Genomic DNA, 13,133 nt, shown 5'->3' with positions numbered 1-13,133 from the left:
TTTTTGCAAACCAACCACCAGGATGAGTCTAATCGTATTTTCACAGCCTTAATGGGGCAAGTTGAGTTTGAGTGAGAAAATTGAATCACTGACGTTTGCAAGTCCCTCCCCGGCCAGCAGCGGGTCATTTCTCTCTCTCTTTCTTCACCTCAGTTTGTGATCATTTTTTTCTTGATTTTTTATTCACAAAGTGTAAATTTGTGTTTAAAATTGACAGTTAATTACACAAAATGTGCTAAAAACGTACAGTGAGGTGATATAATTTGAAATGGGGTCGACTAAAAAGCTACAAGTCGACGGGGGCGAAGGGGACGACGTCGAAATTCTGGATATGGACGAACTCATGGATTTTTCCCATCCTCCGAATAAGTTTACAACTTATGCGGCAGAAATTAAGTATTGGAAGCAAAAGGCTCATGGGTTAAGGAAATGGTAAGTGTGGTTTGAATTCAAATAATTTGTTGAGTTTGCGTGATAAATAACGTTGAATTTTTTATTTACCTTCTAGTTGTGAGAGGTTAATGAGACGTGGTGGTAGTGGCAGTACACAAATTACCGAGGATGTTGCACCCCCCAACAATGAGTCAATGGTTACCCAGTTGGTCACCTATGAAGAGGTTGAAAAAGAAGCGGTCATCACAAATGGGCATGTCGATCAAGCAGGCGATAACGACGATGATGCCGGAAGTGTCGATTTATTCGGGAGTAGTGACGTTGAAGGGGATTTGAATACTGTCGACCCAATTCCTGAAATTAATGGTGTCGTTCCTCTTCAAAATGGCGAAGGTTCCAGTCCTCCTAGTCCAACTATGACGATTCGTGCGCCTATACGGAGCAAACGCCAGAGAAGAGGATCCAACATATCTTCCACAATTACGGAAGACCGCAATGACAGTCATACTCCGACGGGCCCAGCCATTGGAATTGACGACATTCTTCACTTTCAAAGTGACGACGAAGAAGAACAGTGTATCCCTCCCAGTCCAGCTATGACAGTTTTTGCCCCTCGTAAAAGTCGCAAAAATAGGTCCAATAGTTCCTCAACTGAAGAGCCAAATAATGATATACAAGAAGATGTGGAGCCGTCTGAGGCAGTCGACTCAGTTCTTGATATTAATGATGATGTTGTTCCCCTCCCAACTGAAGAAGAACCAGAGTCAACAAATTCTCTTAGTCCAGCTATGACCGTCTTTGCCCCTCGAAAAAAATCGTCCAAGCATTCTTCAGAAGATTCGGATGTCACCCAAGAAGAACCGCTTGGTGACGACGTGAAACTGACAAAAGCCCCTGGACTTAAAAATCGCAAAAAAGTGGATACGAATTCTTCTTCAACCGAGGATCCAGAAGCACCTGCGAAATCCAACCCAGTCAAGTTGCTCGTGGACAAACAGGTTGGTTGATTGGTAGTCATTTATTCATGTTGTTCCTTGATCAGTACAATTTATTGACTGGTTTACATTTAATTTAACACTCAAAAATAGACTGACTGACTTAAATATATAACGTGGTCTTACATTTGACTTCCATAATTAATACCTAATTTAATAATTTACTTATACAGAAACCTTCAACTTCCAAACGGGTGGTTGCTGAAATGGCACGCCAAAAAAGGCGACTTGATATGAAAAACAGGTCGTCTGGTTCAGCGAAAGGAGGACTTGGCAAGGATGAGGCTTCTGCGAGACAGGGCGTACTAGACACTTCTTCTGATGAATCTGATCACGAGAAAGCCAAACCTAAGCGACACAAGCGGAAGTCATTAAAGAGAGGGGAGAATGATGATGAAGTGTTCAAGTCGCGAGGACCCATCACTGACGAATATAAGAAAAACGATTCAAAGCTGTCCAAGAAAGCAGTTGTGAAAATTGTCAGGTTGGCTGACGAAATTCAAAAGGAACTCGAAGACAGAGGCTACATTGTCACTGGGAAGGATCACCAACTGAGCGACGACGACGGCGATGATGAAGATTCTGATTCTAGCCTAAAGAAATTGGATCGTGCTATAACACAGTAAGAGGCAAACTTTATTTTTATTTTCAATGGAATTATTGAATGACATAATTTGCTTGGTACGCTCACTTTACTTTCTCGAGCTTTCGAAATCACACCGATCTATATTCAATTTATTATGATGGGAAGATGGCAATGGATTTTTTTTAAATTTAAATATTTTATTTTTTATATTTTTAGAATGGCGAGACAGAATGCTATTATTTCCAAGAAGCGAAGAGAGAAAGTCCAGAAAACCAAAGCAGCTTCGAAAAAGGACGAAAAAACTGTTAAGAAGAAGACGGTTAAATTAGCAAGTGAAGCTGAGGAGAAAGAAGGGTTACTAGGTATGCAATGATGTGTTCATTTTTATCAGTCGTTTGGAGAAGGAACTGGTTGTATATATTCCTAATTTTGTTGTTGTTTTGCATTAGTTGGTAGTGGTAGCGAGTCTGACCGACCTGCAATTAAGCTTAAAAACATGAGAGACATTGTTGACCATGACGAATTAGAAGAGATGGACGATTTGCCCGACTTGGATGATGATGAAAAATCAAAGAAAAAGAAAGTGAGTGGCGAGACGGAGAAGTCTAAATTGGGAAAGGTCAGTATATATTATCAGCTAAAAGATAAGGTGTGTCAATTACGTATTATTATTGTATTGTTTGTCTTTGCCTCATTTTCAGGGTTCCAAGACAGTTACACCTCAAATTACTATCGACAGCTCCAGTGATGAAGAGTCTGGAGCGAAAAAGAATGTCCTCGCTAACAGCGACAGTGACAAGGAGGATAGCGATTCCAAAACTCCAAGCAGTAAGAAGAAGCGAAAGCAAAGCTCTGGTGATTCTAGTGATAGCGAAGTCATTGTAAAGCGGACAACTCGCTCAAAGCGGTAGGTGTAACAACCAAATGTAATTAAATCAAATTAGCTGAACTGAAATTAATGAATAATGAAATTTCAGAGTCAAGCTGGAGAGTGACGACGATTCTTCTAATGAAGAGAAGAAGAAAAAATCAGGGTCTGATGATGACGTCAGTATCAGCATCAAAAGTGACAGCGACAATTCCGTGTTTAGCGATGATTCGGACTTTAAGGATTCCAAAAAGAAAAGAAAGAAGCCTAAGGGTCGACACAGCTCATCAGACGACGACGATGACGATGATGAAGATAGAAAGAAAACGTATATAGTTATTTAAATTTTATTTAGGCATTTCGACTTAATTTGACTAATTATGTGGTTCAATATTGTTTCTACAGAAAGAAGAAGAAGCGTCGTAGGATAAAAGAGGAAGACTCTGATGGTTCACCTATCAATTCTGACGATAGTGATGTTCAGGTAGAAAGACATAAGCTTGCTTTATATTTCTGTTTATTTATTTTAAAACTGATGGTTTCTCGTATTTTTCTAGGTCATTCCTTCTTCACAGAAACGAAAAAAGATTAAAAAGATCATGGACGACTCTAAATTGAAAAAATCTACCCGAGAGGCTGAAAAGGAAGAAGAGGAACGAAAACGGCGAGTGGCAGAGAAACAGAAATTGGTATTTTTAATAATAATTAAATAATTTTCTTATAATTAATTTATGTCTCACCTAATTTTGACGATTAATTTATATAATTGTTCCAGTTTAACGGAATCTTTGAAAATGCTCCCGTTCAAGATGGCAAAGTGACCAAATTAGTCTTGGACGTTGACCCGATCACCAAGAAACCTATTATCGAAGTGGACGAGTCAATCGTCAAGAAGCTGAAGCCCCATCAAGTGCAGGGGATCAAATTCATGTATACGACCTGCTTCGAAAGCATCGAGCAGATGAGCAGAAACAAAGGGGGAGGTTGCATTCTAGCTCATTGTATGGGTCTGGGAAAGACATTGCAGGTAATTTCACAGCACAAGTCTGGCTTGTAATTAATTAAAACAATATATTAAGGCAAACTTTATTGAGTAATAATTTGTCTTTGTTAGACGGTCGCGTTTACCCACACAATGTTGGACCACAGGAAACTGACAAATGCTAAATGTGTCTTGATCGTTTGTCCCCTCAACACAGTAGGCAACTGGTATAAAGAGTATCAAACCTGGCTCGAAGAAATCGAGACAGAAAGAAGACCAAGGCTCCACGCTCTCTGGGAAGGGAAGACAATTAGTCAACGCACCAGTGCTCTGCAGACTTGGAAACGTCGCGGGGGCGTAGGAATTATGCACTACGACTTTTTCCGACTCTTGGTAAATAATGCAACGGGTACTGCCAAGACCAAGACTAAGACCAGCTCCTCTAACAAAACCATCATCCGTGAAACACTGCTCGATCCCGGACCAGATATCGTAGTTTGTGACGAGGGTCACTTGCTCAAGAATCACAAGTCCAAGTTGTCCGAAGCTCTCTCCAAAATTCAAACGATTCGACGTATCGTTTTAACTGGAACTCCACTTCAAAACAATCTTGTCGAGTATCACACCATGGTGAACTTTGTAAAACCGAATCTCTTGGGATCTCTAAAAGAATTTCAAAATCGTTTCGTTAACCCTATCAAAAATGGACAGTGTAAAGATTCCAGCGAATATGACGTCAAAATTATGAAGCGACGGGCACACGTACTTCACAGCAAACTTGACGGATGCGTACAGCGTCTCGACTACTCCGTACTGACCCCATACCTGCCCACCAAGCATGAATATTGCATTATTATCAAGTTATCTGATAAACAGAAGGACTTGTATCGCGACTACTTGGCCAAAAATGTTTCCGAAGACTTGGTCGAGCGAAGCAGAAAGATTCTACTACACTACTCTGTGCTCGTCAAAATATTGGCTCATCCAATTGTGCTCACATTCATGAAAGAAAAGGAAAGCGATGAATTAACCGATGAAGACGAAGGATCAATAAAAGATTTCATTTGCGACGATACAAGTGAAGACGATGTAACTCCAAACGCCGAATCGGGATCTGACGTTGAGTGGTTGGATGGAGAAAAGAAAAAGCGTCAAATTAGGACTCGAAGTCGCAAAGACGAAATTCCTGCCGAGTCAGAAGAGGAAGCAAAAACTAGCTTAGGTAATGCCTGGTGGTGCTCTCACTTTGCAAAGAAGGAAGACATGTATGACACAAATTTGAGTGGGAAATTGGTCGTCCTTCAAGAGATTTTGAAGACCTGTGAAGCTATTGGAGATCGAGTCCTCATTTTCAGTCAGTATCTTACCACTCTGAACATTATTGAAGAATTTTTGGCAGAATGGGACAAGGATGCGGTTAAAGCCTTAGCCGCAAAGGGTGCTGCCCCTGTAACATTTCCACCAACTGTGGCATCATCTGAAGGAAGGTGGAGACAAAATATTGAATATTTCCGTATCGACGGGCAGACTAAGACGGATGATCGGCAAAAGCATTGCGACACTTTTAATAAGAAGTCTGCCTCAAAGTAAGTTTATTAATTTATTGTACAACAACAAGAGTTAACTAAAGCTTCATGTATTTTATGAATTCAATTTCAGAGCCAAACTTTTCCTTATTTCAACTAAAGCTGGAGGTTTGGGAATCAACCTCTTTGGTGCAAATCGTGTCGTCATTTTTGACGCGTCATGGAATCCTTCGAACGATATGCAAAGCATCTTTCGAGTCTACCGATTCGGGCAACAGAAACCTTGCTACATTTACCGGTTCGTAGCTCAAGCTACCATGGAAGAAAAAATTTACAATCGGCAAGTTGTAAAGTTGGCCCTGTCATCCCGCGTTGTGGATGAGCACCAAGTCGAACGGCACTTTAAATTTGACGACATAAATGAAATGTATAAATACAATCCAGACGAGAAGACTGACCGACCAACGCCACCAGTACCTAAGGATCGCCTCCTAGCTGACCTCCTTATTTCACACAAGAACTGGATCGACACGTACTTTGAACACGACTCCCTCCTCGTTAATAAGGAAGATGAAACGCTGACAGAGGAAGAGAGACAACAGGCTTGGGAGGAGTACCGACACGAGAATGAACATCGTCCCCCTCCAATTCCAAATATGGGTCAAAATGATGCTCTCACGTTCCACAAGGTGAAGCTGAAACTACACGAACGCTTCCCCGATGCCACCGATGATCAAGTTGTTGCAAGTGCGGTGATTGTTGTGACAAAGATACAAGAATTGCGAGGACTCCTTCAACGATTGAATTATGAAGGACCCACCATGCTTGAAGGACCCAGAAGACATTTGGACGAAAAGATTAAAAAACTTCAAGCCTGGATTTCACAAGCCATGGGTGGAATCCCACTCGATAACAGTACCAACGGGAATGGCCCAGGAATTGGTGTTGTCGGAGTGTTAAACCCAATAAACTTTAACAACAATCAACAAACATATCCGAGCATTATTCGTCAAAACAGGAATCAGATGATGGCAAATCATAATCCTGCTCAAGTCGCAGAGATCCAGCGTCAAATGATGGCAAACATGCAGCACGTCGTTCAGCATCCAGGAACTATCCGCAGACCTCCAGTTCCTTCCCTAAGTCAACGAATGTTTCCGCAAAGAAATATGCCTCAGACTCTACCGAACCCAAATTATTTCCTAAATAATGCCAGAATACAACGTGCCCCACCCGGTTTGATGAACCTAACTGAAGGAACAGCGGAGGATCCCCTTACTCTCGACGAATAATAGATTAAATATTCATCATTAGGTAGCAATTTTTAAAAAAATCACAAAATGTCACTTCTAACTAACAAATGTTGTATTTTTCTTACAGATGTACCTCCTCCTTTTCTACAAACGCAAATGTAAATACCATACATACGTTCGGAAAACTAAGAAAAATTATTTAATTGCACGATGGTTAAAAGGAATGGTTATAAGCGAGCAAAACTTATTTAAGAATATTTTTTGTATTAGTATTCAATTTGCCTGTTTCTAGTTTATCATTATTTATTTGTATGCACACTTGTTTCTCAGCAGAAGTTCCAGGATTTAAGTTTTGTAGTAGTTCATTCTCTCTGTAGTTATTAAAAACAAATAGGTATCTTTAACAAAAATGAATTTCCAGCTTCAATAGCAAAACCATTGACCCTCCTGATTGTAGCAGTCAATGTAATTCACGGTGGTATTATTTAATAAATTTTTCATCACTATTTGTATGATATTTGAAATGTGCTTCGGAAGAAAAGATAAAAAAGTAAAATGTTATTGACCTGTTAAAAATCTTACAATATGGTAACTTAATAAATTATAAATAATAAGCATGCAATCAATTGTGTGCACCGGGTCAGTCTACATTCAATAACCTATTTTATTTTATTTGTTAAAGTCGCACGAAAATCTGTTCCGCATTTCATATGAGTTGAACAATGCATAAAATATCAACAATATTATCATTCCTGACGCGAGCCGGATACATACATATACTGTAGGATTCATTCATTTTCAGTATTTCTGTCACATGTAAGTAATACGAGAAGTCATTGCATTTATCCGTAGTCATTACATTTTAGTGCAGAATCGTGTCCCCAACTCGGTTTGTTTCATCTTTATTAAATACACAGAACAGCTATCGTTTCCTTATCCCATCTCACAACATTAGTCTCAAGAAAAGTAAACTTGCACATATAATTATCAAGATATTCATGCTACTCCTGGGTAAATACACATCTCTGCAAAAGTAGCTCTGTAAGTAGTCAATCGTGCATATGACTTAAGCTGGGTTTGGTGGTATTTTGGTATACTGAATATTATGCACTTTCAACAATATCCAGTTCATGCTTAATAAGTACATATCTAACTTTATCTCTATAAAAATAGATACTTAATTTGTCCCAAAGTATTCAACTCTCAAACCTTCGATTTGGTTAACCACAACCACCCGCAATCTACCAAGACCACACAAAACCGCATTAACATAAATACCTTTGTAACGTTTCTATCTACGTAATATGTGTAAATGTGGGGAATAAATTCTGTACTAAATATTTTACATGAATATGTAGGTAATTAAAATTCATTGAGAATATATTTAGAAAATTCAACCCTTTAAATTATTGATGGTGATGTCCAACCTGTTTTACGAGTGACATATTTGCAAATGATTCAAAACCTATCCGGATCCGAGGAACTTGTAAGAAAAAGAAGCTATTCAAGTAATTTTGAGTCCGTTATGAACAATAAGATAAAACACGTGGTGCTTTTCCCATTTTTAACCCAAATCATCGGATGCACCAGTGTCGTAAGTAAATAACTTTTATGGAAAAAATACGTATAATTTTCATTTTTCATTTCTTCATTAACTTGTATGTAACACATTCCCCTATAGTTTTTGGCCACTTCCACATTCATCATCAGCATTTGTATATTCACCACGCATCAATATTCTGATGTCGGCCATGTCGAAAAATGTCATCAAGTCTTCCTCAACGCGTCCGGATCCCATGAAGTCCTCCAGATCGCAAGGTGTAAAGTATTTCTGGAAAAATTCATTTCCATTTTGACCACGAGTTCCATCATTTGTGGAATCATGGCTAGTATCCAGTTCGTCTTGACGGCGTACCTACTTCTCGCAGAGAATTTCGAGGTACTCAAAATTGAGCTTCTAAATTTTTTCCAAATTTTAATTGACCTTTTCCCCACGCAGACATTCACTTACCGAGCAAGAAAGTGGATATTTCTCAACATTGGGGCAATTCTAGTTTACGTAATATGTTTCACGGCGATCTGGACGCTTCCCACCCCTCCCAGCCTGGCCGGTTATAAGGTCAGGATTCTCGCCATGGTCAAGTTTCTCCCAGGATTTTCCACCATTTTGATGTGCAACTTGCTTTTTGGCGGTGTCCTTGTCCTCATTGTCCTCCTCATGTTCCGATACGCCTCAAAAACATTGGAAACTTCAAAGCTAAACTATTCATCATTATTTACCGTGCATCACTTGTAAAATTTACGTTTGATTAGACTGTGTACGTATTAAGTTTATATATGCAAAAATAAACAATTTATACACAATTTTTTTATTCATTTTGCGTCACATAATCACTTTTTACTTCATGACAGTTGCATGCACACCAAAATTTAATACAGAGATTGTGACACATTTTTAGTAACAGATACATATTTAGCACCTTAACATAGCTTGTTGCATCATCAATAAGATGAGACACCATTTAGTAATTTGAGATAAAAATACTTTCTTTTTCTAATCTCACGAACTTTACACTCCAGCTCATTTTTTCCCTTCTGGATATCGATTCTTTTCTACTTTCTTCCTGATTTACGGCTAAATTTGACATTCAATCAGCTAAATTACAGTCAGTTACGTTACATAATTTGTTACAAATATTTTTGGTTATTTTTTCCTTGAGTATGTAAGTAAAATGAGTATCGTCGTTTTAAATGGATCGTCATTTGATTTGAGTATTATCAATTTTTTTCAAAATTGAAAATGTCATTCTGTTGAATTAATATACCGTGTTCAATAATGAGCCGATAGAAAGTGACGTGCAATTTCTTAACTAACTAAACCATGAGATAAATACATATTTTTATGGATCCAGTTTCATTCCAAGAAGGCCGTGCCGCAGACTGTGGGTTAATTTTTGGTGATTTTTTGTGTTAAAGTGCATAGGTTTACGTTTGGTTTGTTGCTTGTAGAGTAAATATAAAGTAATTTTAGAAGAAGCGTTTGAATCAAGCTACATAAATCATCGTTATCATGTGAGTGACTGAGACTTCCAAGAATTTTATAAATAGTTCCGAGATTTTGAACGAGAGTGAAAGTTTCGAGTAAAGGTCGATTTAGTTTCGCATCGTTAATTACTTAAAGTAGGACTGGATGACTCATTGTCAAAATCGTAAAAATCAGCACATTTTTAATCATTTCTCATATCTGGGAATTTATTTTAAAATTCTGGACGACGAATTTATAGAAAATTCGTCGTTGCCATTTTTTTTATAAACATACACTCAGGATTTTGACAGTTTTTGAAGGAGGAGATCTCAAGTACATAGCCTTAAAAAAATGGAACTCATCAAAACTAGTTTAAAAACTCACCATTAAATTTATCGTCCAGAATTTTAAAATAAATTCCCAAATGCGAAAAATGATTAAAATGCTCGGATTTTGACGATTTAGGTGATGAGTCATCGAGTCCTGCATTAACGACACCTTGAAGTCTTTTAATAATCGTAAATCTCAGGTTTGAACATCTTCTTTTCAGTGAGAGTTTGGAAATGGTAGAGAAAAATCATATACACAATTTATATAAGCTTGAATTTGTGTTCATTGGTCCGTGCATTGCAGTTAATTTAATTAATAGATAATTAAGTAATTCACGTCGAATCATGTTAGTTTGTGCGAAAATTAATAGTGTTATTTTTAGACTGGTTAATTTTTGCATGCAAAAAAGTGTGGTTTTCTTTTTTATGGGTATATATACTCAATACATAGTAGTTGTACATATGAATATCGTGCATATTGATTCCTATATAAATAACTTGCATGCTATGAATCTCAATTTGCCTCATGAATCATTCATCCTCTCATCTTTATCACTCCATTTACTCCTCAATTTCCATTTTTGTCGTTTCTCTCCCTCCACTTTCTCCTCCTACCTATCTACGTAAATGTATGTACTTTTAGTCTGTTTCATCATCCCATGCAAAAGTTTTTAGAAATTTTGAAAAAATCTTTGGAATAAAACATTTCTTACATATCATAATATTTCTTAACTTAAATTTTAGGAGAGAGTTTGGTTTCTTTCTTTTCTTTACACCGTCATCGACGTGCTAATCGTATGACATCCGGAAATAGTTTCCTTCTGGCTTTTGATCTCGGTGGTGAAAGCGAAAACGACCCAGAGTTCGTACAGAGAGTAAAAAATTCCAGAAATGTTTACCACGTAGTCCTCAATCCCAGCCAGGTCCAAGTAGATGGAAAACCCCAAAAGAACGAGGTCCAAACAGAAGAGGAATATCGTCACCTTGAACCAGACGTAGCAGAGGCGGAGATTTTTCTTAAAAAAAGACAAGAATCTAACGTCAGTACAACACAAATTGGTCCATTAGTGCACTCTAATTACCTGTTCGGCCCCGATAAAAAGCAGGATTGCAAGAAACAGATTAAATATGAAGGTTAACAACGCAATGAAGTACTTGATCCCGATGGAGGTCGGATCGTCTTCACCTTCACCGGGCTCTCCTGAAAAGCAAAAAAAAAATACGAGAAATGTTCAGAAAGAAGAAGAAATGATATCAATAATTTATGACAAAGTTGGCTGGCACAGCAGACTTTCTTCTGAGTCGTCACTAAAAACTAACCTCTCGACTTGGGGCCACCTACGAGCAGGCTGAAAAGAATGATGGATGAAATACCCATCCCGGCCACGGACAGCATCTACAAATAGAGATCAAAAAAATAAAGTCCAAACATTCCTTTTACGTATTTATAAAATGAAATTACCATTGAAAACATGGCCAGGAATTTTGTCCCTTGTTGAAGAGACGACCCACAACAGGGCGAAATCATGGTGCTGACTTTCTTTCTCTCCTTATTTATAAGTTGTAGTAACGATATATATTTTTTCTGGATTTAGCTTTTCTGGGACAAATTACTCTGCCAACCTCCAACTCCACCCAGTACTTTATTATTTGGCAAGGAAGAAAATCTGGAGTTAAATTCTGAGATTAGATTTCCCATTGGGTCGATCTTCCCCTTCTTTCTTATCCTCAGAGCGAGGGGAGGAAGAAGAAAGTCGTGTTCGTGGTGGATGAATGGATGGATTGGAGAAAGCAGTAGCAGCACGACAAAGATTTGCGATTGATTTCTCTCCACGTTTTGGTGAATTTTGTCTCACTTTCTCTCCAGCACCCCAGCAGTTCCACTTATTTAGCAAAGTGTGATGAGTGTTGAAAGGAGTAATCTCTATGAACTACTGCACTACAACAACTTAACGTGTTTCTTCCGACTTGAGACGACCTAGCTTTTCTGTGGCAGGACGAGTGCTGCTTTTTCGTCCACGACGACGACGATACAAAAAAAACTTTCACCACCAAGAACCATGCCACAATCCCAGCCAACCAGCAAAACTCGACTAGCTGAGAGAGAGAAGTGCGACGACGAGAAAGCTCCGGGATCGAGTCGTCGTCGAGCTTTTGGTAACGTGCCGTGGAAAAGCCCCGTTGTGTTTAATATCTCGATCTAGACCTCAGCAGAATCTGGATCCAGGCTCACTTTACTCTTCGACAACAGTGCCACATATTTCTCCGTATCAAAAATCCGGGATGGATAATGCTCCACAATAAAAAAATGGGGAGATATTTACCCCAGAGAGAGGATGTTGTTGGGTAAATATGTATTGTACTTTTGGGCAGTGGCCGCGCAAGATGTGGGGACGTTAACATTGTAGGATAGGGGAGGGAGGGGTTTGTATAGCGTGGGGAGATGATGGGAACATCGAATAAGCGTGGGGACATTGTCCCTCTGTCCCCACCCTTCCATGGCCACTGTTTTTGGGAATCAAAACGTCCCATCATGAATTCTTGTGATATTTGGAGGCCTCTACAAAAGCACTTTTTACCTTAAACTTTCTCCCAGCAACCTTTCCTCTGGCGAGAGAAAAGAGACGATGAAAGTAGTTAAGCTGTGCTATCCAACTGTGCCTGCACGGCTACCTACCTACCGAAATAACGTGCCCGACTATGTATGTATAACCTCACTTTCTCCCTTCCAGAAAAGAAAGCATGTACTGAATGTACCTGCGACGTAGCTCCATTACGAGTTTGAGCTTCTTCTTTTGTGTCCTTTTCGTCCGTCTACCTGTTCAATCTCGTGTTTGCTTCCGACTTGAGAAAAGTGCAGCTTAAGCCAACTTGCGCCTCGTTGGTTGGTTGGTTGGCTGGCTCATGTATGGATTGCATTGAGTGAGTGAGTGGGTCTTAAATAGGCAGGTAGGCAGGACTTTCTCCAGGTATATGTACATACACAATTGGGAAAAGTGGAGTTCGGGGTGTCACTTATCGTGTTCAGAAGAGAGAGAGAGAGAGAGGAAAATGACACTTTGTAATTATGTCGACTTTCTCCTCTCCTCTCCAACTACGAAGAAGAAGGGAAGACGTTGGGTTGGAGGCGAAAGTGGGTAATGAAGAGTTATTATGTAGCTACAAGAGTGTCATGG

The 13,133-nt window shown here is 39.0% G+C and overlaps 3 protein-coding genes across 3 annotated transcripts; 2 read left to right on the top strand and 1 right to left on the bottom strand.

The window, feature by feature from the left end:
• Window positions 1-68: 68 nt before the first annotated feature.
• On the top strand, window positions 69-7,251 carry LOC110852781 (transcriptional regulator ATRX homolog). Its single transcript, XM_022100896.2, has 13 exons — window positions 69-432; window positions 509-1,391; window positions 1,562-2,010; window positions 2,191-2,336; window positions 2,424-2,593; window positions 2,676-2,881; window positions 2,952-3,170; window positions 3,248-3,326; window positions 3,400-3,531; window positions 3,618-3,869; window positions 3,957-5,410; window positions 5,484-6,664; window positions 6,731-7,251. The coding sequence occupies exons 1-12, from the start codon at window positions 269-271 to the stop codon at window positions 6,640-6,642; spliced, it is 5,313 nt and encodes a 1,770-aa protein (XP_021956588.1). The 5' UTR covers window positions 69-268; the 3' UTR covers window positions 6,643-6,664; window positions 6,731-7,251.
• A 399-nt stretch (window positions 7,252-7,650) lies between these two features.
• On the top strand, window positions 7,651-8,969 carry LOC110852065. The gene is made up of 4 exons (XM_022100038.2): window positions 7,651-7,917; window positions 7,992-8,197; window positions 8,285-8,542; window positions 8,603-8,969. The coding sequence occupies exons 2-4, from the start codon at window positions 8,057-8,059 to the stop codon at window positions 8,897-8,899; spliced, it is 696 nt and encodes a 231-aa protein (XP_021955730.1). The 5' UTR covers window positions 7,651-7,917; window positions 7,992-8,056; the 3' UTR covers window positions 8,900-8,969.
• Window positions 8,970-9,287: 318 nt separating this feature from the next.
• Window positions 9,288-12,348, bottom strand: LOC110852794. The gene is made up of 4 exons (XM_022100915.2): window positions 11,420-12,348; window positions 11,278-11,353; window positions 11,040-11,158; window positions 9,288-10,973 (listed from the first exon to the last, which is right to left on the bottom strand). The coding sequence occupies exons 1-4, from the start codon at window positions 11,483-11,485 to the stop codon at window positions 10,728-10,730; spliced, it is 507 nt and encodes a 168-aa protein (XP_021956607.2). The 5' UTR covers window positions 11,486-12,348; the 3' UTR covers window positions 9,288-10,727.
• Between the last annotated feature and the right edge of the window lie 785 nt (window positions 12,349-13,133).

This window comes from Folsomia candida, unplaced genomic scaffold (genome assembly GCF_002217175.1).
Source record: "Folsomia candida strain VU population unplaced genomic scaffold, ASM221717v1 Fcan01_Sc007, whole genome shotgun sequence".
In the NCBI taxonomy this organism is placed as follows: domain Eukaryota; kingdom Metazoa; phylum Arthropoda; class Collembola; order Entomobryomorpha; family Isotomidae; genus Folsomia; species Folsomia candida.
Note: the sequence above shows the minus strand (reverse complement) of the source record. Positions and strands in the feature narration are given on the sequence as shown.